Source organism: Leuresthes tenuis, unplaced genomic scaffold (genome assembly GCF_036924035.1).
Source record: "Leuresthes tenuis unplaced genomic scaffold, fLeuTen1.0.hap1 SCAF_9, whole genome shotgun sequence".
Taxonomy (NCBI): domain Eukaryota; kingdom Metazoa; phylum Chordata; class Actinopteri; order Atheriniformes; family Atherinopsidae; genus Leuresthes; species Leuresthes tenuis.
In genome coordinates, this window is record NW_027325363.1 from 14,856,555 (window position 1) to 14,884,300 (window position 27,746).

Genomic DNA, 27,746 nt, shown 5'->3' on the forward strand with positions numbered 1-27,746 from the left:
AATTTTCATGTAACTTACAAAAGTTATAACCATTGCCTTATTTATAGGCTGCTACTAGTAATTAACTGATAAATCTTATGTAAATGATATGCTCTGACTGTGAAGTGTTTTACAATGTTTTACAAACTGTGTTATAGTTTTCTTAAAGGGGAACTCCAGTATTTTTAAACCTAGACCTTATTTCTGGCATTAAATATGTTTATCTACTCACCGAGAACAGTTTGGTGAAAGTCGGCGTCCTTCGGACGTACCCAAGTCTCTTGGGTGCTTGTATGTTTTACATGCAATAAATACAGGACTCCTACATTTCTGGTGAGTAGCTTTAATCAGCAAATGAGCATTTCTTTAATATGTTTTAGATCAGGCTTTTTTTGTGTGTTGTCTTGTGTTGGCAAAGATTTTTCAGTATGTAGTTTTACCAATGAAATTGTAAAACGTCTAAAAAAACACAACCCTTTTTTTCTAAAAAAAGATGTTTAAGGCATTATTTACACCGTAGATTAATAATAAAACAAATCCAAAGTTCTGTAACTCACTGAAGCAGTGATCTGTTTTTCTTCAAAGTTTGAAATGAAAAACTTTTGTCATTCACCCCTGCATGCATGAGAAAGAAAAGCTGGATTTATTCTTATTCTTCTAAGAGTCTTCAGAGTTTGTCTGTTATAGGATTTCTGATACTCCATGGAAATGGTGTCAAATGAAATGTGGGTAATGTATTTCAAGCACAATTGGTAGCACTGATGTTTTCAGTTGTATAATCAGTTCTGCGGCCTTTTCAAAGGTAGAAAGGTGCCTTCTGCATTTTTTATCACTGTCTTCGCCACACTAAACATGGACAAACTTTATGAATGATTCATGGTAGAAGACCCAGGAAGAGTTTAAAGACAAACTGGTTAAAAAAATCATGCTGACTTGTCCAAGTGCTTCTAAAAACCAATTTCTCACAACCATTGGACAGATGAAGGGCACCATCGTTACAGTGGTAATCTGAACACACTGTCTGTATCCCAAAGTAGGATCTATGCTGGGAAAGATAGAATCTGAAGATTGTTAAGGCTCTCTGAAACAAAGCATTTAACTGTGTGCTCTGTCAACAGAATGATGGCATTTCTGAGAAGAAAACACCGGACTGATCTGAACTGGCCTGCTACAAACCTGATCATAATCCATCCAAATATTTATTTAAAAAAACTGTCTATCACAAATAAAATGCACACCTAAGAGAACTTGGAAAGTTGGCCAAACCTACCAGTTGAGAGGTGTAGGAATCCCATTTAGAGTTATAAAAAGTGCTTGAGTAAAGCGAAAACATTAAGGGGACTACCCTAATTATTGGGTAGGAACCTAGTTATTGAAATATTTTGTTATATTAAATTAAACTGCAGATCGTTATGTGGGGAACTCTGGATTGAAAATAAAATGGTATATGCCGCAATTAATAGGGTTTAGTCATCTAAAGTGATTGGGAAAACAATTGTGATTAACTGTCTTTGTGAAAAAAGACCACCTTTTCTGGAAAGAGCTTTGCCTTAATCCACATGTTTATATGTGTACACCCTTATGTGCTAATTATATGTATTGTTAGAAGTGTTACAAGTACTGTTGAGTTCTAAGTGCTCATTGAGCTGCTGCCTGCCTTTGCCAGCTCGCTGCTGTAAAAGATTATAATATCAATAGTCTTATTTTCCTGGTTAAGTGAAGTTTTAAAATAGGATGCATAAGCGTGTACATCTGCACACACAAAGTCCGTACACTAGGATAAATGCTCCCAGGAATATTTCTTAAGCATGGATGCTCTTTATTAGAGAAACAGAACACCCACAGACATCCACTAGAAATACATGTCTGAATAGAAAGTTTAAATTAAAGGATACATTGAAAAGAACCAAAAAACTAATGACTGATAGCAATTGCCGAGCAAGGAAGAATTGCCTGAATGCTTGCTCTTAATCCTTTGCCACCTCTTGCCCTGTCTGCCCTCTTCAAGTTGTTATTGCCTTGGTGGAGGAATGTGATAATTGATGTTTGTCTGTTTGTTAGTAAGATTACATCGAAAGAACCAAGTTTTTTTTTTTATGGAAACTGTTACAGAGTGAGAAAATGGGAAAGCAGTCATTAAATTTAGGTGTGTATTGAGATCTCTTTTTCAAAATGGAAAAAATAATAGCTTCGGCCATGGCCAGGGGATGTGTTGTCTGAGCACATTTTGTTATGCGCTATTAGCATCTGAGGTTGACCGCCCTTGCTACAGAGAATGTACCCTTGCGCAAGGCTATACTACCATGATGACAAGTGACTGAGTCATAAGCACTACAACACACACTTAGAACAGGAAAAACTGATTAGCATATTCTGCAAAATGATAATGAGTTTGAAATACAACACTGATAGGCCCAAGGTTGTAATAATTTGTCCACGAACTCTGGCAGTGTTTGAGGAAAGTGTTCACTTTGACATTTCATTAATGAGAGGAATTTATTAAATCTCGGACCTTACAACCAGCAATTAACTTGCATATCTGCTGTCTCTTAGGGACCTTTACTCTAATGACAGCAGTGTTAAGTTGAATCTCTTTACTCTGTTGACTTCATACGAGGCTATCTGGTGCCAAATGTTCTCTTCACTTTCAAAAAAGGCTGGGGATTTTTTTTATCATACCCATCATTAACGTAATATTAACCACTGAGAGGCCAGACTCATCTGAGAGTTCTACCTTGTCTAGGCTGTCTCACTGGCCCTTTATCTTTGAGGACGGCTGAGCCATTTGTAGCCCTCGTCTCATCTTATCTGTTTGATAGCAATTTAGCTGTCACAGTATCAGAGTACTCTTGCTTTTTTATTTCCTACTTTCTATTATCAGTTTGTCACTGACACCTTTTATTGTTTGTTTTTCTTTATTCCTTGGATTTATTCCTCGCACAATTGAATGTAGATTATTTATAGCTACATTGATCTTCTGCTTTTTTTAAACATGTGTAGAGCAGTAGTCATAATGTGCAATTGAGAAACATTGTCAAACTGTCAGTGGTGCTGAACAATTATAGTGCAGCTAAATGTGTTTATGTGAGCTGCACATTAGATCTTGACATTGTTGTGTTTTTGTAAAACAAATAAGTCTATGAACCCCTCTGCTTGATAAGAAAAAGTTTAAAAGTTTAAACCCTGCCATTTATGTACCTTTGGGACTATGTCGTCTCATAGGAATGAATGGGGCTGTTAAGTCAGTTCCTGAAGGTTAATTGGAAAAAAGTTATTTTTTTCTCAGTTTGTAAGTGGATGCAAGTCTTAATGTAAATGCGGGAGTTCTTCAACCCATGATGAGATTGTTTTAGCTACTGTACTGTAACAAAGATATTCAGTTTAGTGGCAGGCAGAACAACAACCATCTGTGGCTAACATGTAGTACTTGTCACTCAGTGTGCCTGTCGAAACATTATTTAATATTTATGAGCTTAGTAAAAAAGAAATCAGGCAGTCATATGATAGACATCTTAATAGACATATTAGTGTAATGTGTATTACACCTGTTCACTGTTATATGTGTTTTACATCAGTGAGACAGCTTATTCCTGTTCTACAAGGCCCACTATTAGCGTTTTACTTGGTTCCTTTCACTCTGTCTTATTTATGAAAATGTTGGACAAAGGTTCATACTTGTGGGACAGCAGAACTCTTCAAGATGAAAGTCATTTTATCATAGAAAAACTTACCAAACATCAAGTTCTGACTTACTTATATCTCAGTAAAGCGAATCTAGAAAAGCCGTCCTACACTCCATCCTACAGACTGTGTTGGACAACAGCCTCTGATAATCACAACAGGCAGAGTATGAAGTATAAAACATGCAAGTCAATGTTATATGGATGTGCAAGGACACATGTAGATGAATCTTTGCAAGGAAACAGTGCTTCATAACATGGGACAAAACTTCAGTTCACCAGTCACTTCATTTGAAATATGTTGAGTTATGAAGCACAATGAAGCCAGTGCTTCAAATTGATTTACTTAAGGTCAGTGGGCGCCACTGTTAATGCAACTATCAGCTTACATGAGCAGCAACCACAGATGTGTCAGTGTTCTTTTTTTTTTATGGGTGAGCCTCACTGGTGAACATGTGTTGTGTGTCTGTAAAGACAACGCTAACTTTTCCTGGACGTGTTGCCCGGACTCCAGTGCGCTCAGTGAAAATAGGCACGCCAGATGTTGCGCTCTGAAGCTGAAGCAAAAAAATAAAAAATGACTGAACACCGATTAAACACTTGTGCATTGCAATCAAAAATCTGATGTTAGTGAGTGGTGGTCAGTTTTTTGAGCAGTGTAAAAAGGGCTTTCGATAAGTGTTCAGTACAGTAGGTCTGCTTGTCTTGACAGCATAAGGCAGTCTCAATCAGATTTGCTGACAGGGAGATTTAAATTAGTTGTTAAAAAATGTTAACAAAAACACATTGTTAAGAAAAATAATGCTTGTTTACTGCTGGGAGATGCTGGTGATCGTTATGCTGACTGTGACCATCCAGTTCATAGCAGATATGTTGAGCTGGTTCCAGAAAGATAAACAATTGGATAGTGTGTGATATTTTCTTATAAGATACAACTTCTGTCTATGAGTTCATTCATTTTTTCTCACTTCCCGACATTTCAAACAGTTCCTCTCTTGGAACTCACTGTAAATATTCACCCAAAGATTATCTACATACCACATAACCATTAAATCTCTGCAGCTTGTGACAGTCAAACATTCTGGAACATCAGCCGCATTTTACTCGTTTCCATCTACAAGTTGCTTTTGTGCCACTTCTGTGACTCCCAATGCAACAGTACATGAATAAATGCAAATGCATAAATCTCATTATTTGTCTGGCTTGCCTTTGGTTCAAACTGACAGTTTTAATGGTCAATTTGCAACTGAATTAACAGAGTGTTTGATGCATGATTGACACTTTTGGCATTTGGATTGTGTGCACTGTTGCTTTGACAAGGCAAGTCAAACAGCTGTCAGACCAACCTGTTATGCCAATCGCTGATCCTCTCTTGTGTTGCCACATTGACAGAGCACAGGCATTTCTACTCTGTTGATTGTCAAATCAAACTAAGACTTCTTCAGTGTTCAGACTGGAGCGGGAGAGTGTTTTGTTTGGGTATGGTTTGAAATAAGAAAAATATTCTTGCTACCATTTAAGAATATTTTATTTCTCAGAGTAGCACTTTAAAGAGTCTCAATGATTTTGATTTATATGATCATCATTAACCTTACCTAAATAGGTTTAACAATGTTAAAAAAAAGCATTATCTTTCTCATATTTTACTCTGCCCAGAATCCTTTAAAAGAAGAGAAAGTAAAAGCTGACACTGGTTGTGCCAAACGAACAAAATGACAGCAAAAAAGAGCATTGAGATGAGCAGGATTGGACTGGCATGAAAAAACCGCCGTGGACTTTCCCCTCAAATAGTGGGGGTTAGGATGCTACGTTTTCTGCTTGCCATCTTTCTGTTGACAGACACTAACATTAGTATCCTTTGTTGGCTTTTAGGCCTATAGAATAACGATTGTCCTATAACTGCCACCTGTTGGTAGTTGATAGACTGAAAATTTTGGTTATTGAACAGGGCCGACGGCCATAGACCGGACGGCCGTTCTGGACATTTCCAGAATGCACAGATTACCAGTCCACCCCTGGAGATGAGAAGAAGTTATTGAAAAACACAGTCACTGTAGCTAGGGGAGAACCCGCACGTAAAAAAGGGCAACGCTTTTATTTGTTTCTTACCATGTTTGTGTGAAAAACCAGGCTTATTCTATTACATGAACTGTTCACACGTAAAGGTTATTGAGCCAGTTTCAGCAGTAATATCAAAGTTAGCATATGTACATATTACTGTTACTTCTTAGTTGCCTTAATGGTTTTTTTAGTTAAAATAAAAGTAGTAATCAACAGGCCACAGAGGCGATGAAGAAGAACTTTTTTGACAACTGAAGTAGAAAATAGAAACAGACAATTCGTCTAGTAAAACTGCTCCCTCATGATGATTATTTTATAAAGTTACAAAATCCACCTTTAACACTGACCTATGAATCATTCAGGCATAAGGGAGCATCTAAATTAAGATAGGAACCAGTGTTGTGTCTACTTTGCTCCAAGCAGATTTTTATAAAGACATCATTTGTATGTATTTGTTTAGTTGCTTTCATGAAAAATGCCAATGATTTCACTCTTTTGCAGGCATAAAATAATATCCATGCATCAACAAGGTGATTCTCAAAGAGCTATTAGATGAAATCTTGGCAAATCTTTGAATGGTGCTTTCTTTAAATGAATCGAGGAAACTGGACAAGTAGAGGACAAAAGAAGAAGCCGCAGACTTTAAAACAAACTATCTACAGCAGATGAACGGTATCTGAAAGAGATGTCCCTGAGAAACAGGAGAAAATCCAGAAAAGTCCTGGCACAGAACTTGAAAGATGCATTTGGACCTTAAGTTGTTCCAGCTTCCTTTCAATTAATATTGTCTTGGTGAAGTCAATAGATGAATAGATGAAGGTTAAAATGTATTATCTTCGTTCCTGCATTCATAACCTGAGTTCTCAGTCTTCTGCACCACATTTTGAGTTCAATAAACCTTTAAAGGGAATGACTCGCTTTTCTTCTAAATATAGAAATTGTAGTACCCAATCTTTATTCTATATGTGCTATACACTGTGTCTTTACTGTGCACTATGTCTCACCACCTTAGTCTGCACTGACTCTCTGTGAGCGAGAAACAGAGGGTGAGTTGCATGAGCCACCATCTTATTTCAAGATCCCCAGCTTTTTCTGTCTTCAGGGGGAGCTTATACTGAAAATGAAATACGTTAAACTCAATACATTATGACTGCCTGTCTGACTCCTAATTGATGCAAACTATCAGGTGGTAATTTGTGCCTTTGTCCTCTTCATTCATCTACTGTCTGCTATGTGAGTATTTGCAGACTTGATTGTCAGAGAGAATGCTTACATGGACTAAATATACATGTATAAATAATTAATTTCAGACCGGTCTAAATCTACCAGAAGTAATTTACAGAGTAAGGACACTTTGGCTAGACTGTGCAAATGACACTAAGAGAAGTCACCTGGAGAACTGTGTGTCCAACAATGGTGTGTCCAATTATCTGCACATCTCAAGATAAAGTTTAGTAAAAACAATATTTGAAAGGCTGAAGAAATTTGGCTCGTCATCGTTACACATAATACATTGTACAACACACAATTACTATTTAAGTCAAAGCGTAACAAATTACAATTCAACCTTGTGAGTGCCCTCATTTCTCTCTCTTTGCTTCACAAGCTTTCTAGTTTCCCTCTTTCAATCACATATTTTACTAATGTTTATCCAAACGTAACGCAAACTGCATTTTTCACAGTTTTGTGCAATAGTAGAGACATAAATACATCTTTATTTGTCTTTTTCACATGAGAAGCTAAAGTGAAATCCTGGATTTAAGAGTGCAGAAAAATGTGGGCAATCATTCAACTCAACTCTCTACCCCAGAGTAAAGCGTGCTGGAATTTGTACCGAATTCTAAAAACAATGAGCTGATTTCACAGTGGAGCTTTTCGTGTTACAGATCGGTCTGAAGCCTGACAAGGCTCTTGTCTCTACTCAGTGGTGATTTCGCCTGTGAAGGCTGCTGTTATATATCTAAGCTTGAACTGTGTTGAATCCGTTTTGGTACTGTTTGTATTTTTGAATCAATTCTCAATGGAGTAAAAGTACTTGTTGGTAGAATTGAAAATGTGTTCAGCTGCAAACAAGCAAAACGCTCTTCCTTTTCTTTGTAATCGGGCTAATTGCACAACAAAGCACATACGTCCACCCAAATGTTTTAAACACTGCAACTTTTCAGTACTTGTCACTAATGATGTGAGGATAATCCATCCAGCTGCTAAAGTCTCTCATAAGCAGTTTGTTTGAGATTAGTTTAGACCAATCCCCTTCAGCTGCATCTACATAAACAGTCTGAATGAAACTGAGAGGTGCATCGGCCAAAATGTGATCTTGATACTGTCAACTATCTTCTGATGATGATTCAGTTACTCGTAAGGTTTGGTCTGGATATCCCCTGTTCAGATATTGGCTTGATACACCAGAAGTCTAAAAATATTGACCATTGCCCTCAGATCCAAAATCCTTAGATGACAACTGATGAGTTCCTGGATTATGTAGAAACAGTTGGCAGACTAGAGTAAACCTGGAATAAGGATTTATTTAATTTGGTTTGATTTCGGATGCTCAAATGGCAGTCGTATTCGGTTTAATCACAGAATTGAATCTGATCATTTAGCTTGGTTTTTTGCTTTAAAATCTCAAATAAGTGCAAAAATGGTACACGCAGCAGCAGCTACATATTCAGATTTTATATGTAAACATAATCACAGAGTTGGGTGCCATGGTAATCAGACAGTTACCTAGATATCTAGATATTTAAATAGTTGATTCTGGATCACAAGTCAATGTATTAATGGTGCTTTACTGATAGCTGCTTTTATTCAGTTAAAATACATTATTTTGGTTTGTCCATCACCTGGAATGCAATGGATACAATCTCTGATAAGGACTTTTGTCTGTGGACATATATTGCCCAGAGAAACAACCAACACAAGAAACTATAGGTGCAACTTGGGATGAAAAGAAAGAAACGGAGTATCAACAAAGTGCCCTCTTTCAGTTTAAAATCTTCAGTATTAGGACATGATAAAGGGCTGCACGGTGGTGTGGTGGTTAGCACCGTCACCTCAAAGCAAAAGGGTCTCAGGTTCAGTTTCTGGCTGGGGCTTTCTGTGTGGAGTTTGCATGTTCTCCCCGTGTATGCATGGGTTCTCTCTGGGTACTCCGGCTTCCTTCCACTGTCCAAAAACAGGCATGTCAGGTTAATTGGTGTCTCTAAATTGTCCCAAGGAGTGAGTGTGAGCGTCTGTGTGGTTGTTTGCCTCTGTGTGGCCCTGTGATGAACTGGCAACCTGTGTGTCCTGCCTCTCCCCCAATGATCGCTGGGATAGGTTCCAGCCCCCCTGCGACCTGGTTGGTGAAAATGGATGGATGGAGGACATGATGAAAATCATCAGCGGACTTCCACCTGATGAAAATAACAGGTTTTTTTATATAGAAATGTAAAGCCCTTGTCTTTTCAGTCTGGCTGCACTGATATTGCAGTCTAACATCTAGATCACAGTAGTCTGACCTTTAGATGTTTGTCCTCCGCTTCCCTAACAGATCAAACTGGCTGACTATATTTGGGAAAAATACAAACAAGCTCTTTTCTTTGTCCTGTGGAAAATCGTCTTCAACACAGGCTCCGGTGTACTTTCTTTTGTCATGTAGCCATTGTGGTTGCACTGACCCCTCTCAGCATCTGTTAAAAAAAAGGAAGAAAGGAAATCATAAAGTCTCTTTATGAACATAAAAGAAAGAAGCTCAGCTTAATAAAACCACCCACTCCTTCACTGCTGAAATGTCAAAGTAATAATGCCAGACCTTCACGAAATGTGAACAGAATTTCTCGTCAGCAAACATCTTAGATTCACTTGTGTAACTTGTAACTAACATGTGAGACTCCACAAGAGCGTATAAGTAGAAAGTAAAGCGTCTTATCTTTAACATGCAAACATGTTTTGTTGGTCTCTGGTACCCCTTTTCAATGAAAGCGGGTTTTCACGCTTCTTCATGGCTGAATCTAAAGCCAGTTCTAAGTTGTTTCTGGCTCATTTTCCACAGCCACAGAGCATTATATCGCCTTCGACATCACTTCCCAGAAGGAGCTTCAAGGTAACTTTACAGGTTTTCTTGCTTCTTGAAGCTGTTTTCTCTCTCATCTGAAAAGCTTCTTCAGTTTTAAGTGACTGGCAGGTATTTTTAGGTTCATGAGCTGAAGTTGGGACATTCACACAGACAATAAAATTAAAGTCACATGTTTGTCTCTGACGTAGCACAAGCGGAAATGTACAGACTTATTTAATTGACTTGGTAATTGACAGTTTATTTTATTACAAACATTATCTTGGAGAGTCCTCATCATACACGTATGAATTTCCAAATGGCGCTTTTCCAGTGCATGGTACAGTACAGTTTGATACGGTATGGCTCACTTTGTTTGCTTTTCCATTGTCAATAGTATCATGTAACTGATACAAACTGATAGTTTTTTAGGTACCACCTCAGTGGAGGTTGCAAGCGAGCTGAGCTTATGCTATATGTCGAAACACTGCAGGGCATTGATTGGTCAAAGACAATCATCAACTGCGGGCATAAATAGCAACATCTCAGAGATGTTCTAACCATTTTGAACTAAAAACCTGTCATAAATTCATGCTGTGCAGTATGTATTGTGTTCTTCTCTACACTTCTCACTTGTTAGTAGCTTAGGATAAAAGTGTCTGCTAAATCAGTGTAATGCAATAAACATTCACACTCAGCAGAGTTGTCTTGTCTGTCAGCATAGTGAGGGGATACTGTCTGAAATAGAAAATGAAACGATGGAAAGCATACACATTCAAACCGTACTGTAGCATGAGTTGTAATGAGAAAATAAAAGAGATGCACATAAGATGCACCCGGAGCCCCACCCAGAAACATCAGCATCAGCTCAACTCAGTCATCTACAAAACTGCAAACATTGCAAAGCACCTCGCCACCATTTTATCCCCTCAGGAAGAAAACACACCACATCACATACAGACCTCCATGGATTTTGTTTATCAAGTCCAATCAAGAACCACAGGGTCATTCGATGTTACTTTTCACGTGTATACCAAGGGAGCAGAAAGAGCTGCAGCAAGTTAGCTCCTTAAGAGGACATACTTCAGGCTCGACTAGAGCTGTGCCCTGCTGCACTGTTGCCTCATCACTACCGTTTTCACATATGATGACTGTGTTTTTCCTCGGTCTGGGTAATATGGTCTAAAAATAAAATCTGTTTTTAGTTTTAATGCTTTTTTTAAAATTCCTTTAAGACAGCAAGCTACAAATGACTAAAGAATTATTCATATAACTTTTGCTTTTATCTTTACAATAAAATTAATAAAAGCCAATTGTTTTCCCCTGCTGGGCTGAATAAATCTGATTAATTTATCTTTGGGGTTTCAAGTTTGCAACCAAACAGAAGCCAAGAAGATATGCTTGTAAAAAAAAAGGAAGAAAGAAAAGACAAAAAGCCTCGCAATTGTAAACAACACTAAAACTTCAGTGCGAACTTCAGTGGACCTAATATACCTATTTTGAGCCATTGGTTCAGATAGATATGGATCACACATATCTCAACAACTCGTGACAAACTGCCTATTTTGGACTGTGCTGTGCATACTGAGGATGGAAGTGTCAATATTCAGGTTTACCAGACACCTACTCAGAACAATACCTGTCAAATCAGCTTCAATATCTTGAAAAATAAACACGGAATCAAACTCAGAAGGAAATAAAGGATAAGTATTATCATTTCCTTAGACCAAGAGACAGTGGTCGCCTTATATCTCAACTCTAAGTGATACTCCTTTGAGGGCAGAAGTGTCCACATTTTGGACAAGAGAGAGGAGTGAATGAAGCGTTTTGTGTTAAACTGGAGGAAACAACATTAAGGGAGGTGGCCTCAGGTTTCACTTATCTAACACTTCCAATGCGGCCCTGACTCTCCCTCCCAGGCAGTTTCACAAACCCTTCACACCTTCAAACATGTAACCAAAACATCTTGGACAGGTACTGTGGGTAAACAACCCACAGCATGGGGTGCCATGACATTAGCAACTTTCATAATGTGAAAGTCCCAACAACAGTTCATAAACCTGTGATCTCGCACCAGTTAGAACTGCAGAATCCTTTAGTAGGAGAGGTGAAACAACTTCAGGAGCCAAGAAAAGATGTCTGGTAGCATTCTCTTCAGACACCACCATGTTGCCACGGCCTGGATGACTGAAAATCTCCACAAACAAGTCTGACATTCTCCGTGGGTTTTCATTGTTTACAAAAACCTGAGGGGGATAGCTTACTCTTTACCTGCTGTTTTTCTCACAATGTTCAACAGTTAATCTCTAACTGTGTCTGCTGTGTACTGCTGTGTAAAATAGCTGTACTACTTTACAGCTAAATTTAGTTCAGCAGTGAATTTTACAATGTTTAATCAGAACAACTCCTACATTTCTCTGTTCTTGCATCACTGGAAATGTGTCATTCTGTAGCCTCTCTGATAGTTCTGGTCTGTTCTGCTGTCCTTTGGCTTTGTAAGGGCCACAAGGACACAATAACCAACATGACTTACACACTACATATGCAGTCATTTTCTCAACTGCTTCTTTCAGCCAGTCATAACTAAAAGTATTTTGGAAATGAAAACACGGTGAAACCAAATAGGAAGAAAGGGTGATTTAAGTGACAAGAATGTGATGTGGTTATTAAGATGGGGAAACTGACACAACAACGAGCATGGTCTCAACAAAATTGGATAATGGAGGATTGAAAAACCATCTGATGAGTCACATTTTCTCCTCAGGCTCCGAATCTTGGCACGAAAAACATGAAAGCACGTTTTTTGGACACACTTTGAGCTCCTTAGCATTAAGTGAGTTTCTGAGCGACGCTGACTGTGTCCCTCTCTTTATGGCCACCGTATTCCTATCTCTTAATGGCCGCTTTCGGAGGCATAATGTGTCATATCACAAAGCTCATATCATCTCAGTTAGTGAGCATGAGTGTTAATCTAATTTAATTTCTAAAGGCCTCCATATTCACTGGATTTTTTATCAAATAAAGCACCTCTGGGATGGGGTGAAGTGGGAGATTCGGAAGCTGCAGTCTAGTTGTTGATTTGTTTAAGATAGAGCAGTAATATTCTGAACAAAATACATCAGAAGCTTTAATCCAATAACTGTGTTTGAGAACCTTATTCTAATGAATTAAACTGTGTTATGTGGAGTATGAGTGCATATTTACTCTGTCGCTGTACGTTTGGTGACAACTCCCTTAATCTCCGCTGCTCTTCTCGGGCTGACAGAGATAAGGTGTTTTTTTTATTTTTTTCAGGTTAGAGAGTAGATAAAATCCATTTACTTCAGTGCTTGATCAAAGGATCAAATACATCTATCCATCATCTGCTAAACCATGAGTCAATTAGGACTGACTACCCACTGTGAGATCTTTAATGACTCACCCTTTTTCCGGTGAACTAAAACTATTCCCAAGACAAACTCCCTTCAAAGGCCGAGGTGTACCTCATTATCCTAACTGCTATGAGTCTTTTGAAGGGAATAACGACAGTCAACTTCATTCTGATTCATCATCTTTGCAACTACAGTTTTGTTATTTTCTGCTTTCCCCTCACACTATTAACGTTTGAATATTTTGTTACAGTGAACTCACTGATTTGCCTTAAATGAATTAACAGATGAGCAGAAAGTAATGATCTGACAAAGAACTCATTATAATCTCGGTCCCTTTTCACCAATTGTGCTTTTTGGCATTTGGCCACATCCTTGGATACCTAATTGAGATAAGTGGCTTATCGTTTTTATGCTCACACCCAGTTTTTTTTTTTTTCAGAGGATTAATTAAGTACAAAGCAGAACAAGATCTGATATAGCTGTTAGGATTCAGAGGGACAGTTCAATCATAAATTTGGCCTGTGTCACACACCTGCGCTGTGCATTTATTTATTATTTTCCTCTGTTGATCGACCACTTTCATTATTACATGTGCCTGTGCTAATGAAATTTAACTGTCACAGAGAATTATTCAGATGGGAGGAGTGAAAGAGGTGAAGCAGAATGTGTGAAATGATGAAAATTTAGATAATAATGCAATAATGACCCTTAATACTGCATCAGTGTCTCAGACACTGCAAACTCAAACCAAAGAAAAGTACATCATGCCTCAGGAGCATGCCACAGTTTATTGTAACCTGTCAGCACCTTTGCAGGGCAGAAAACATAATAACTTTAGTGCTTGTGAGACGTACATATGTTACATGAATTTTAGAGTTTTATTTACTGCCTTCAGTGCAACAGGATGAGTGATCATCACACTAATAGGTACTCAGCATATAAAATTAGGCGCACAATCAATTTAGGTTTACAGTTTCTAGACCAGACTCAGGTTAAATGCTTTAGGAATTGTGGCATCAATTTTAGACAAAGTTAGGGAGGGACCCGTCTTCCATCTATAACACAAATAACAAATACCAAATAAAGTGACTCACTTTTCCACAAAACAGGAAAACAACAAGCAGTCAAAAAGAAAGACATCAAAAACTCCCATGAGCCTGAGGTGCACTTAGCAGCAGTTTAACACAGTCTCTGACACATTGCCAGCGAGCTGCAAAATAGATGGAAAGAGCAAGAAAGAGAGAAATAAAGTACTGTATGTCTGCAGGTTTGGCTTTGTGTGTGTCGCTCTTTATGTCAGATAATGTACAGGCACAAACGGTTTGCTCTCCTCTGATTAATTTTCAGGTGGCTGTGACAGGGGCACACCCGGGGCAGGACCCATGAGGAGTCATAGAAGATGCTCACAGCCTGGGTGCTTCTGCTCTTCTTAGCCATGTGGGTGAGAAGCACCTCTGGTGGCCCGCTCTCCTTCCGAATAGGTAAATGTCAGTAATTCAAAGATGAATATCAATGGGAATACTGCTGTCTCCACAGGCTACTGCTGGAATTTTTTTTCTATTAATTGAGAAGCATAATACACGCATACCCCATAATTACATTTTTATGCCAATTGAAATTCTGTGAATGAAAGAACTTCAGTCTTAATTGTAAAACTTGAACTAAAATCAAATTTAAAGTTTTGCTTAGAATTCTTTCATTATTTTGCTGTTGATTATGACTGAGAATAGGAAAAGATTGCAGGCTATCTATAAAATGTGCAGCTATTTGTGTGTTGTAAAATTGCAGTTAAAATCTTAAATGAGCTTCCTCATCTGTATGGGATTAAAACCCTGAGTAAGTTAGTTTTGGCTAGTCCTCTCCATCCTCCGTATGTGGAGTTCAAGTTACTCCCGTCTGACTGCAGATACATTTTTCCAACATGTCATGTTTTGTATAATAATTGTGTGGTTTCAGCAGGCTGTGCACAAGTTACATGCGTTTAATTTGTGATTACTCATGCATAGCTTTTACTGAAACATTTAAAGTAACTACAACAAAAAGAATTACAACCCTCAGTTTCAAAGGTTGAGAGTCCTGGATCCTCTTTGTTGTATTTCTTTAATTAACTGGAAGCTTTTCATTTTATGCGTATTTATTTTTTCTGTCCTTTGTGTTTCACCACACGAACACATCTATGGGAGCACACATGGCTGCTCCTTCTTTCTCTAAAATCTATTCGATGTTAGGAGTGCAATCCAAGTGACTACAACAGTGTCCTTTTGCTTTACCCCATTAGACATCAAACCATACCAATGATCTTAGTTTAAGTCCATTGCTAATCCTTGCCCCAGTCTTTTTAAACATTATAGTCAGACACATTATTATGTTTAATTTAGATGAAACCAACCCAGAGGCCAGGAAAATATTGTATGTTTTCATTTTACATTAGCTTGTTTTCACTTGCTTGATCGTCTGCTTCATCAACCAACAAATGGGCACATATTAAAGGATAGTTGGAGTTACAAATGGTTCTACACATCAACCGTCGTCTGAGAGGATATAGTTTAAGTCTGTCAGGAAAAAGCGAGAGATGGTATCTTGAGCACTACCTATCTCAAGCGCTCAAGGAGCACATGTGTAGTACATGTGTAAAGGGAGGCCGTGGCTCAGTGGTGAGAGTGGGGGTCGTCCAATAACCTAAAGGTTGGTGGTTTGATCCCCACTCTCAACAATCAGCTTTGAGCAAGGCACCGTACCCCCATGCTCCCCAGGTGCTGTGAATGGCTGCCCACCACTCCAGTGTATAGCAACTGTCTCTATTGAGTGTGTGACCCTGTGTATGTTAACAGGTGCCAACCTGGATGGGTTAAAAGCAGAGAACAAATTTTGTGTGTATACATGACAAATAAATGTGATCTAGATCTTAAAGCATGCTGTAGAAATTATTGTGTTTCCTTTACACACCAATTCTTACAACGTGTTGAGAATAGCAGATGAGGTTCCATGTAGTTCTGATAGCTTGTATGTGAATGCATTCACATTAAGAGCAAGAGAATGGAAAGCAGCATACAGGTCACCAGAAAAGAGCATGAAGCGTGATTTCACCAGCCCACAAACACCGACACACTAGCTCTGGAAAATTGGCTGTAATGTTTTCCAGACATTATACATGGGGCAACGTAGTTTACATTTGCAACTCAGTAGAAATTACATTATATCACTGTTGTAGTTTAAATTCAGTTTCACACCTGGACCACTGGAAATACAACATGATGAACACAAGAAATTGCAGCTAAATGTCTGGCACTTGTGAGGTGAGTTAAAGATTACTGCCCCGAAAGCAGCAAACACCAGTGTGACTCTCTGATCTGGAAACAGTGGCAGAGTGGTGGACCAAGTCTGAAACTAACCAGACTTTTATATCTAAAGGGGCCTGGTTCAAAAGTGTCATAACCTGCCAAAGCATGCAGGGAATCTTTTTGTTATTCTCCTACAGTCACCAGCTCCCTGACACCCTGTCACATGCCTCCCATCAACCAGAAGTTTGACTGAATGTCTCCTCATTTATCTATGGCCCACTTCTCTTAGGTGGAAAGACAACAGACTGTGTGCCGTCTATAGAACAGTGATAAATAAATTAAGATAGAGCTTGAGAATAACATTTATTCTACACCTCGTGGACTGTGCTCCCATTATACTCTTTTTTTTTTAGTGGCCAGCTTCATATTTAACTTTCAGAAACAGTTTGTGAGATTTCTTTGCTAGGATGGATGCACAAAAGCCATTTACAAATTCTAAGGGCTGCTTTTTAATAGTCTACCAAGCTTTAGCCAGCACTAAAAATTGTAGTTGACTAAATTCTTATTGGTTGGTTAATTGTTGGATGTTGGCACTTTGCCATGAACTTCGTTTATATCCTGATATATATATATATAAAACTAAAGATGTGTCTTTCATAAAAGTGCAACAAATAGTCTACTATTGGCTTTAAATTGTGACTGCTGGTTGACCATGAAAACTTTATGTCAGGGGCAGCCCTATGAATCCCCATGTAGTTCTTGTAAGTCTATCAAAAAATCTGTATAACTTAGTTTCAGATAAAAAGTAAGATTTTAAAAACAGGTTACTTTTCATAAGAACTAGTCCCATCTGCTGCTCATCAATGCATATCGGAACAAAAAATTGCCTGATCTATTTTTGTCTCCTTTTTTATCTTTAGAGTTTTTCATATTTTAACAAAACTGAATCGATTTAACTGTCAGATTTTGACAGGATCAAATGTTTCTTATTTTTGAACGAGGCATTTATCTATCGCTCAGTAGTTTTCTCTGCTGTCTGCTCCACCTCATCCCTCTGCAACAAAACAGCTACTGCTATTGGTGGATTCCAGACCATGGTGTTGTTTAGAAAACAATACAACTCCAAACGTTTTTATTTGAACACACCACGAGCAAATCATTCCTTGTTTCTGCATATTTTTGGATAGATGAACAGCGGGGACATCCTTTTACTTTCTCTCGGCATCCTCCAACACCCTCAACCTGCCTGTATAAGAGCAGCTTCACAGCAGTGCTGGTTTGTTTTTCTCAGTTGTGTTGCATCACTGATGGATAATTAGGAGCCTGGCCTGTTTTTTTTTTTCCTTTCCTCTAATGTCATCTGTTCACAGCACCCCTCTCTTTGCCATTGTATTGTCAGTACAAGGCAAAGGCATGCACAAGCGTAGATGCACACAGCCACGGACACATTTCAAAGCAGACCAAGGCACACAAACAAACACGTACCCCCAAACACCATAAACTCCTGCCATTTGCACTCCTAGAGTTGGTATTTAACATGGCTCTCCCTGGAGTCCTGTCTGGCTTGCATAATGTGACTGTCTGGCCTTCTCTGTGTGCCGGTGCCAAAAACAACCTCACGCCTCTTCCACATTCCCCATCAGGACCATCCATCAGCCAGCAAGAGGCTCACTGTAGGTGAGCTTCCCTTTGTCTCTGCTGTGTTGGCAAATCCAGGGATTAAAATAGACTTTTGTTTGCAAATCACTTCGGTTCTATGATGTGATATAGGTCTGCGTGCCAACTATTGGAAAGAAATATGGATTCACCGCTCTTGGGCGATTTTTATCCAGCTGAAAAAATATATATATATCCCAGATACACAGTCTCAGATCAAATTTGTTTAACAACTGGACGTTCTAGCTTTGTAAAACCTATAAAAATGAGCAGAATATTTTAACTGATAACAAATTTGCTTTCTTTCCTGACAAATTTAATGAAAAAATTATGGTTTCGTGAACCAAAAGAATTACAATTAGTACTTTGTTGAAGCTCTTAAGGCTTTTTGCCTCTTTTAGGCCTGGCTTTCACTAATGAGAGAATATTCTTCATTCAGTCGAGTTCCAACTTTCTTGTTGGACAGTTGACAGTCAGCACTGTAGGATGGAGTCTAATTATAGGTTAATGGTCAATGATTGTAGAAATGATTGTTTTCTTCAGTCAGTCACTGAGTATCACTTTTATCCAATCATCGGCAGTCTGTTTCTTTGACCTATAAAACTTGTTTTCTTCAGTTTTGGTGTTAGTAATGGTTTATTTTCAGCCTTTGTATGCAAATCCTATTTCCTTCAAAGTTCTTCCAGTTATTTTTTTTGTACATTTTCTATTTTTCAGGCATTTTGCTTTGAGTTTTCTGTCTCGATGCTTTGTCACTTTCCTTAGTCTACCTTTATTTCACACTTTTTTAAACCTTCCAGTTTTATTTGCACATGCTCCATAATTTACCATATTTTGCCACTACCTGAGTTGAATTACCTTTTTAAAGAATTTTATAATCCTTTTTGTTGTTTCGGCATACAGCTCTTTTGTCATAACCATTTTTTCTGTCAATCAGATAGGTATAACAGGTTTTTGAAAAGCTGCAAGTACTTTCTTTTAACTGCAAACCATTTTGCATATTTGGCCTTGTGATTACAGAATTAGTTATTTTACTTGATCAAAAAAAGCTTAATGAGCATCCTAATAGAAATGCAGGGACTGAATGAACAGGACTGAATGAATCCTTAGATTATCGTTTATTGCACAATTCAATGAATGCAGCTCAAACAAAAAAAGTGTCACATGTTTCACATTCAGAAAGTGAGGTAGAGCAAAACATTTGGTATGATAAATTCACAAAATACTGTAATGAAAGAACATGTTGAGATATCTAAATAAAACATTTAAACAAGGGGATACACAGCGTAACATTAGATTAAAATTCCAGTTCACCACCATATGGTGCAGCTTGTTTTTGTGGGTGGTATTTCCTCATTAGTTTTGTGAAGGAGCGTCTGATGTCTAATTTCACCCAACCAGTAAACTGCCTCTTATGCTAATTTGGAGAAAATCATCTTCCCCACTTACATAATCACTGCTATGAGTCGCATTTTCTTTTTTAGAGCAGAAAATGAAAACTTTGGAAAATAGTCTGGAGAACCACATGATCCATCCTTAGAGCGACATTCATCAAAACACTGCAGAGCAGCCAGTCTCCACTCGATAAACGGCTGCTGGAACCACACATGCCCTGCCTCTGTCCACCTCAATATCACAATATGAAAGGCAATTATCTGCTGTTCCTAAATCAAAAAGCAGTAGGGGGGCTTCTTAGGAGATGGATTTGTTTTCCATTTCGTATTCGCTTTTAATATGATTTTAAGATGAACAGCAGTAGGAGCAGATTAAATGCTCTAAAGTGATCAGTAAAGTTTTATAAGCGTTTCTTATTTCACCGTTAAGTGAGTCTCAATACTCTATATTAATGGGTTCAATGTTTGACCCAGTTGAAATTTTTTACCAAGTGCAGACAAGCACTCGCATCAAGTTATCTCAGCCTAGAGAATGTTTCCTCTCACTGGGTTTCAGCACAGTCATGGCCACCCCCATGGAGTTTAGCCTTTGGCACCCGTTGAGTGTAAACTCAATAAAGTAAAATTCCCTCAGCTATGCTATCACATAAAATGTTGTATGTGATACAGAGTGGAAGTTTAGATTTATATGTTGAGCATGTGTGGTGCCTTTTTTACCATAGTTTAAGGATTTATACAGCAGGCCCTCAACAGATAAATCAAATGTGCTTTTTAAATGTTGGTAATATTGCTGAAGCGTGTACAGAAACATAGATAAAGCAGGGACTGTCTTAGCTGAACCACAACTGTTTTTGCAGAAAACCATTTGACTCATATAAATCATTTCACATGGATGACAGCATATTGCAAAAGCTTCGAAGACTGCTTCACCTTAATCTTTTAAACTTTTGATGTTGCAAAATGGATCAGTCATAGTTTATTTTAAAGATGCAAACTTTGGGTAAGTCACATCTTTCACCATTTAGTTTATTTCAGGAATTATCATTAGCACTTTTCACATATCAGTTTCTACTTGTCGGCATATAAAACATCTTCGTCAACCCTCCGTTCCTCTTTGATAATTCACACATGCCAGACAGAAATGGCTCAGCCCCTCATCACTATGTCTTTCCACACATCATTTCCACTGGATCAGCTGAGTGATGACAGTGTAGTTGATTAGAACGGTGTGTTCTGCAATTTGCTAGCTTGTCCTTACAGACATAGCCTGTTTCACCTCTGTTACTACCTCCCTTGATGCCTCAGAGATGTATCAGCAGCCAGTCCCTGCTTGACACTCACATGTCAAAAGGTTTTTTTCATCTCCGTTCAAGACATATATATATATTTCTATAGAGCAATGCAACAGGTAATGGGGGAATGTGGTAATAAACCTTACTGTTGACATGTATTTGAATTATTACTTTTTCAATCAAAGGGCCCTTGAGGTTTTGGGCTTTGTTTATGGCTCTCAGTTACGTTGATACAGAGTTTATATAGTTTACCTGTGTCATAGGGAGTATTTCTCCTGTGTGATCGTTTGTCTGCATCGGTTCACTTGGCAATAAGGTTGCTTCAAGCCATGGCAACTGAAAACATTTTTGGGTGGTGCTTGAGATTGCAGCTGTAAAGGTGTTTATAAAGCATGCTTGGCGTGGTTTTCAGGCAGGCCGCCACTGACGTTGCTAGTTGCTGAAAGTTTTAACTTTGCCTGGCTTTTACTGATAAACCCGATATTTTCTTCACCGATGTGTTCAATCTCCATTTTATGTTGTGGCCAAACGAGCTGGGTCGTAACATAATACTCACTTTCTCTAGCATTAACTGATTGAGTCTGTACATGACTGGGAGAGCTTTGGAAATGAGAAAACTGTGTAAACTGCAGTTATGTGTAACATTATTGTGTAAGCATTTTGAGAAAATCCGATAAAGACGCAGCCCGTGATATATTAGTCCTTCAGCATGCAGAATGCTTTTTATATACTTTCACACTGCATTCCAAATAGGCCGGTCACATTTGTTGACCTCTGCATCACTGTAATGTGTAGTTTAATTTCTGGTTCATGGCAGGCTACAAAAAAAAAACTATACTATAGGAAACAACAATTGGTAGTTTAATACTTGGGCGATGCTGAATTATCATTCAGATCTTCTCAGAACCAGTGATAAAACGGTTTAACTTTTATTGCGATTATTAAACTGTGCCGCTGCTTCATGAGCCATGTGCAAATCACCAGTCGTGGGTCTGATATTGCAGAATTTCTTTTTATTTCAGACTATTCCAAAAAAAAAAAAAAACTACAGTCATCAGTGTTGTTATTTACAAGACATATTTCAAAATGTTTTGCTACCACTTGACGGTATTATTAGAGAAAAACAGCTGGAGCGCTTGTCTTTCATTATCTGACAGTCAACTGATTTATAGAAATAATCCTTTTTAACATTATGTGTAGACTACAAGTAATTAAGTTCTAGATTAAAAGAAAATGTCAAACTTAATACCCAAATATTGCAGCATGCACGTTCTGTTTAATCTGTACTAAAGCTGCTGCTGTATTCGAGCACACACTGCAAGTGCTTGAGACTTGTTAAACAATTTTCTTTTCCTTTAACATCATTTAAACAAAAACAGAAAAAAAAAACACTTACAGAGCACCACGGTCCACTGACGGAGCAGCAACCTGACTGGCTCCACAGGAACCAGTCACACAAATCTTTCTGTGCCTCTTTGCTCCCTTTTCCACACTCAGCGGGAGAACATGATAGAGGATTCTTGGTGGCCTAAATTCAATTGGCTTCACTTTCCTTGTAGCAGAAGCTGAGCCTGCACCACCTCTACCTCCTCTCCCATGACAGGCTTCACTGGAGCTTTTAGAGTGGAAATCAGTTTGTCTTTAGACGTAAGGAAGGCAAAACATGCCGATCATCCATTGAGAACCACTACACTCAAATACACGTGAATAATTTGAATGCACACACTATGATTTTAACTCATTACGTTAAGAGAGTGTGCAGAAATCTCTTGTTTTTCTTTCTCTGCTTCATTTTCTTAATTTTTTCAAGGGCCTGATTTGTCACATTGTTCTAAAAATGAACGAAGGCACAAGTTTGTATGACAAAAATAGAAATATGATTAAGAAGAATTACTTCAAACCAGTGACCTCAGTACTGGAACAGTAGGCTCATGCTCCAAGCTTTGACTAGCATCCGACTATGAGGGTAGGTAACAAATATGTTACAATAGCCATCTCAAAGCAGTTAGCGCTGTTGGAATAGACTTGAGTACAAAGCGTTGTTACTCTACTCATCTTAGCAAAGTTAAGCTTCACATGAAAACAACATTTTGATACAACAGTATACTTTGAATGCATGCTGTGTAAACATTGATATCTCATTGCTGGAGCTCATCACAGCCCATTAAGAGGAGTGAAAGAGTGGGTTTCAGTCTTAACTCCAAGTAGGATGTAGACGAAGTTTAAATCTTTAAATCTAAAGTTTCAGTTTCATACTGGCGTGTGGTGGTCGGTTAGTGTTTCCTGGCATGCTCTCCTGTGTACTTGTTGATATTTCAAAGAATTGTTCATAGCTGTTCTCATTTTTAATGCTATACCCACACAAAGGATGCTGTGTTCTTGTTGGCAACAGCTGCTGTGTCGATGGATTGTGTGGCATCATGAGTGAATATGTGCGCGTGGTAGGTAACATCTGAATTGATGCGCACTGTTGGACATTGTTCAATAGTCAGCTGAAACTATACCTGAGACTGCATTGCACTTTAAAATCAAGAATGAACATCAGCAAGATCATGGAGAGAATTTACACAACTATATGACTTTCCTTTGAACAAAAAGAAACTGTTGTTGCAGCTTAATATACTTGAAACCATCTTTTAGGTTTGATATATGTTTACTGGGGTCAGGCCTGATTCAGTGTCATTGGGTTGGTTGAACTGATTTTACATTGGTACAAATTACACAAGTACATGATGTCGATCCCACTCAAGTAAATCAACTTTTATCAAATTCAAGTCATATAAATATGTGGCAGCTCTTTCCATTACTTTTCTATTCAGTCAACACTCGATTTATTTGTTTTTTTGTTTGAGTTTACAATGCTTTTGTCTTTTTACCCGGCTGGAAAAAAAAGTGCTTTCACCTCCTTCATTGGTACTGAAATAATGCACTGGATGTGCTGCAGAATCATCCTGTGTGAACAAACTGTCTGGGGACATGCAGGCAGTGAGGGCATGTAGGGGAGAGCGGCGAAATTGAAGCCCACAGGTAGAGTCTGATAGTGTAATTAGCCCTGCTGAGGTAATACCCACAAGTCAGCAGCATCATACTGTCAATTCCCTTAGTTCAGCACTCACAGTGACTTATTAAGGCCGGCTGGTAGAGTCACCACAGCTGAGTCACTGCGCCCTTGCCTCCAGGCAGGTTCATTCTGCCCTCATTCACCCTGATTTCAGCTGGCATTTATAGACCCTTCCAAATAACTGTCAAGATCAGGTAAGAGAGCATGTTGGGAGGGAAGAAGAGGATATATGGCTTAGGGAAGTATTCTGTTTTTCTTTGTAATGTTCTTTAAGTTGTGGCCATAGCAACTTTATGACTACATTTTCACATTTCCCCGGAATGGGGCTTCAGCAGATACTTATGTACGGCACAGGAGCCACGAGAAGAGACCTCATTAGTAACCTCCCAGCTTGTAGTTAATCAAACATGTGTGATTCATGAGATTAGCAACAATAAAACACGTATACTCACAGACTTGAAGCTACGGGGCAAGTGTCTTTAAGGTGACCACCGGTTACAAGAACCTATGTCTCTCTGATCCACTCAGATACCCGAACGTTAATGAGGACATATCAGAAAAAAAAACAACTTTAATTACAGAGCAGCATACGCGCCCTGAGGCAATAACACTCATTGGTTCATTAAAAGTCAGTCAAGTAACCTAATTTGAAAATATTTGTTCAGGGTTTTGGTGAGGAGGTGTGTGTGTGTGTGTGTGTTTTGTGTAGAATGGAGACAAAATACATGCAGAGACAAATCTCCCCCTCAAGCATTGACTGAAACGGGCAGAGTTTATGATTAATCTCTAAGGTTTTAATTATCAGGGCAGGTGCTGGGACCAGTTGTCTATTTAATGACAAGGATGGCAGATAGGAGCGATGTTATACAATTATGCACACTTCTTTGCTCCTGAGCTTACTGCATAATTTATGCCGTAAATCTGATAAGTTCTCACAGAACACAGATATGGGGAATGAATGTCGATCTGCTTAATTCCTACATACCTTAACTTCCACACAAACCTAGCATCATCAATAAATGTTCCCTCAGTAGAACTGAGGGGGACAAATTCAAATAAATGTGCTCAGTTTACTGTGTGCATGTGCACTACATGCACTGATAGAAAATTCCTCCCCATTCTCTGCCACACACAAGGATAAAAATATTGGTACTTAAATTATTAACAAACTAATTACAAGCTCTGGGGTGATGTTTGTGGATGTGTAATGGAGCTTGCTTCATGCTGAGAGATGCCATGAGCATGGTTCATATAGAATACTATGACAGACTGTGCAACATTAGTGTAGGGTTTTCAGTGCTGTGGTGGTTTGGATTGTAGGTCATAAACAGGGTATCGTGCAGCTGAACTTTGATTGGAATGAAGTTGGCTTGTCTAGAGAATCAATTCCCATTGCGACGATGAAACATTGGTCTGTAGAAGAACGGATACACTCTTCATCAAGTATCCCTCAGGGCAATAATACTAATGTGTGCACTTTGATTTATTCATATCAGACATTACTGTAACAGTGCAATTAAGAACTTTTATTTCAAAACACAAGAGAGCTAACCAGGGAGTTATTTTTAAGGTAAAACTATTATGATTTTTTTTTTAAATCGCATCAATGTCACAAGCATATATATATTTAAATATGTGCTCAATTAAAAACAAAAAAGCTTCCTCTGCAGTATGGCAGCTTGTCAGACTTATTCATAAATCGCAGAGGGGGGCAGCTCACCCCTTCATAGCACAATTTTTTTATTTTTTTTTACCTTGAACATCTCATTGTAAACTATGTAACTATACATTTTTAACTAATATAGTATGCCTTTAATGTATTTAGGCTAAATACAGATGCAAAGCCTTAGACGATTTTGAAAATTGTGGATTCCCCCCTTCCATTTGCTCACGGTGACTTTGTGCGCCTCACACGCTGAAATGCTGCATTTTCTATGATTGGTTCCAGTCAAAGTTAATAAGTTTCAAATCCCCCACGGTCAGTGAATGCCACATTAAATGCTTCAGAGCATCTCCCAGTTTAACAGAGGCACCTGAGCCCTATTAAGGAGCTGCTTTGCAAAGGTTGATGCACTGTAAAACAATGAATGTAGCAGACATGTTACTTTACCAGCGTCACTTGAATAAAACACATTTGTAAGTTTAATCAGGAATGAATTAGAGTTGTGTTAGCTCCATTACCTGTGGTTGATAAAGAGCACCTGAGACTTCCACACATTTGTGAAGGCAGAACCTTGACCATCTGAGTCTACATCCAATTTTCAAGCAGTTTTGTTTGTTACAAATCCATGATTGGTGAGTGACAGTTACAACAATGCTGCAAGTCTTTTTTTTTTCCACGTGGAGGCCTGCATAAGAAGTTGTCTATCTACATGACAAAAGTGAGCTACATTACAGGTCTGTCCTGACGTATACTTTAGGTTACCTACACGTGGTGGTATCACATACTTCATCTGGTATTCTCCTCAGAAAGAAAAGGGGATTTTTTTTTTGGTTTATTTTTAATACATCTCCCGTTTCCACCTCATGACGTCTCCCACACTCCCACTTTTGTGATTTATTTCCCCTAACTTCCACCTGCAGCATGTGTGCACTACTGCTATGCCAATGCATTTGGTCACAAAATTACCTAATATATGTTGCCAGGGCCAGCCATGCAAACTCCTTTAACTTGTGCCAGCTCTTGCCTTTATACCTTGATATATGAAAATATTACCATCAATGCAGCAAATTTCATGCTTTTTGTCCTGTGGTTAGCTATTATCTGCTGGCAGCCAGAGTGGAGAAACAAGCTTTTGTTGACTGGGTTTTGATTACGATAGAACAACACAACATAAATGGCAGGTTCACACATTCACACACTGGCTCAAACATTCTGTAAGTTGTATAAATGCATAAACAGCCACATTTAATTCCCTTCCTGGCTGCGCTGCCAGTGAACTTTGCTTTCATAGAGCTGCTTGTTAGTCTTATGTGGTGATAGAGTTTTTATGCTCAGATGGCTACAGCAGTGGTATTCTGTATCTGCACCTCTTGACTACAGCATTTCTTATTCAAGGAAAAAGGAGTCTAATATCTACATTAGCATTAATTGCCTGGATTTCCAGAGAGCTGCAGTGGCACAGTTGTACACAGTTACATTATACGCACAATGCAATCATCATTCTAATAATCCGTCTTATAATAACGTTTGCAGTCAGTAACAAGACAATGTTTTTGCCATTTTTAGAATGGCAGAAGTTTAACTCTTTTTATGGCTCCGTCAATTTAAGTTTGAACTCCAAATCTTGGTTGTTGAGAATTAGAAAAAAACAAACAGTTAATCTAAATTCATGCATGCACCATTTATAAACTAGATGACTGGTTCAGGCTCCCTGCATCTTTCTTTTTATACAGTCTGAACATGATTCATTTGAAACATTTGTTAAGTAAACACAGTAACTGACTACCTACAACAGCCATTTTGCTAATAGCATTATAGATCTCCTTCCAAGGTATTTGCTGCACACTCTGGTTTGCTGTTATGTTTAAAGCCACATAATTCGAGTGCTAATAACCCCATACCCTAACCCTAACCCCATAAAATGGGAATTATTATCTTTTATCATTCCTGTAGACAAGGCTCATAGGTGACCTCCTCTACCTCCCAGAAGCCTCAGTAGTCTGTTATTAATTACCATGAAATTGCCATATGGAAAGGGAGGAGATAGTAGCAGAATAAACAAGTTCCAAGTCTTCTCCCCAGAAGATTGGCCTCGGTCCCCAATTGGAATACTGTTTTATTTTCATTTTGCACTTACAGTCACTTTCAATGGAAAATTCTGAAAATGATCCAAAACGTCGATGCACTGAATGCAAAATATGATAAACAAAAGACTTGAATTAACTAAAATACAAACATAAAGCGCTGCAAGGCAGGGAATCCAACAATGTCCAAA

At 38.4% G+C, this 27,746-nt stretch overlaps 1 protein-coding gene across 1 annotated transcript in view; it reads left to right on the forward strand.

Moving 5' to 3' along the window:
• grik4 (glutamate receptor, ionotropic, kainate 4) overlaps positions 1-27,746 on the forward strand; it is a 216,195-nt gene that overhangs the window by 52,606 nt on the left and 135,843 nt on the right. Inside the window, exon 2 of the mRNA XM_072392488.1 lies at positions 14,472-14,605. Coding sequence (XP_072248589.1) covers positions 14,524-14,605 — 82 coding nt within the window. The 5' untranslated portion in view covers positions 14,472-14,523. The remainder of the gene's footprint in view (positions 1-14,471; positions 14,606-27,746) is intronic.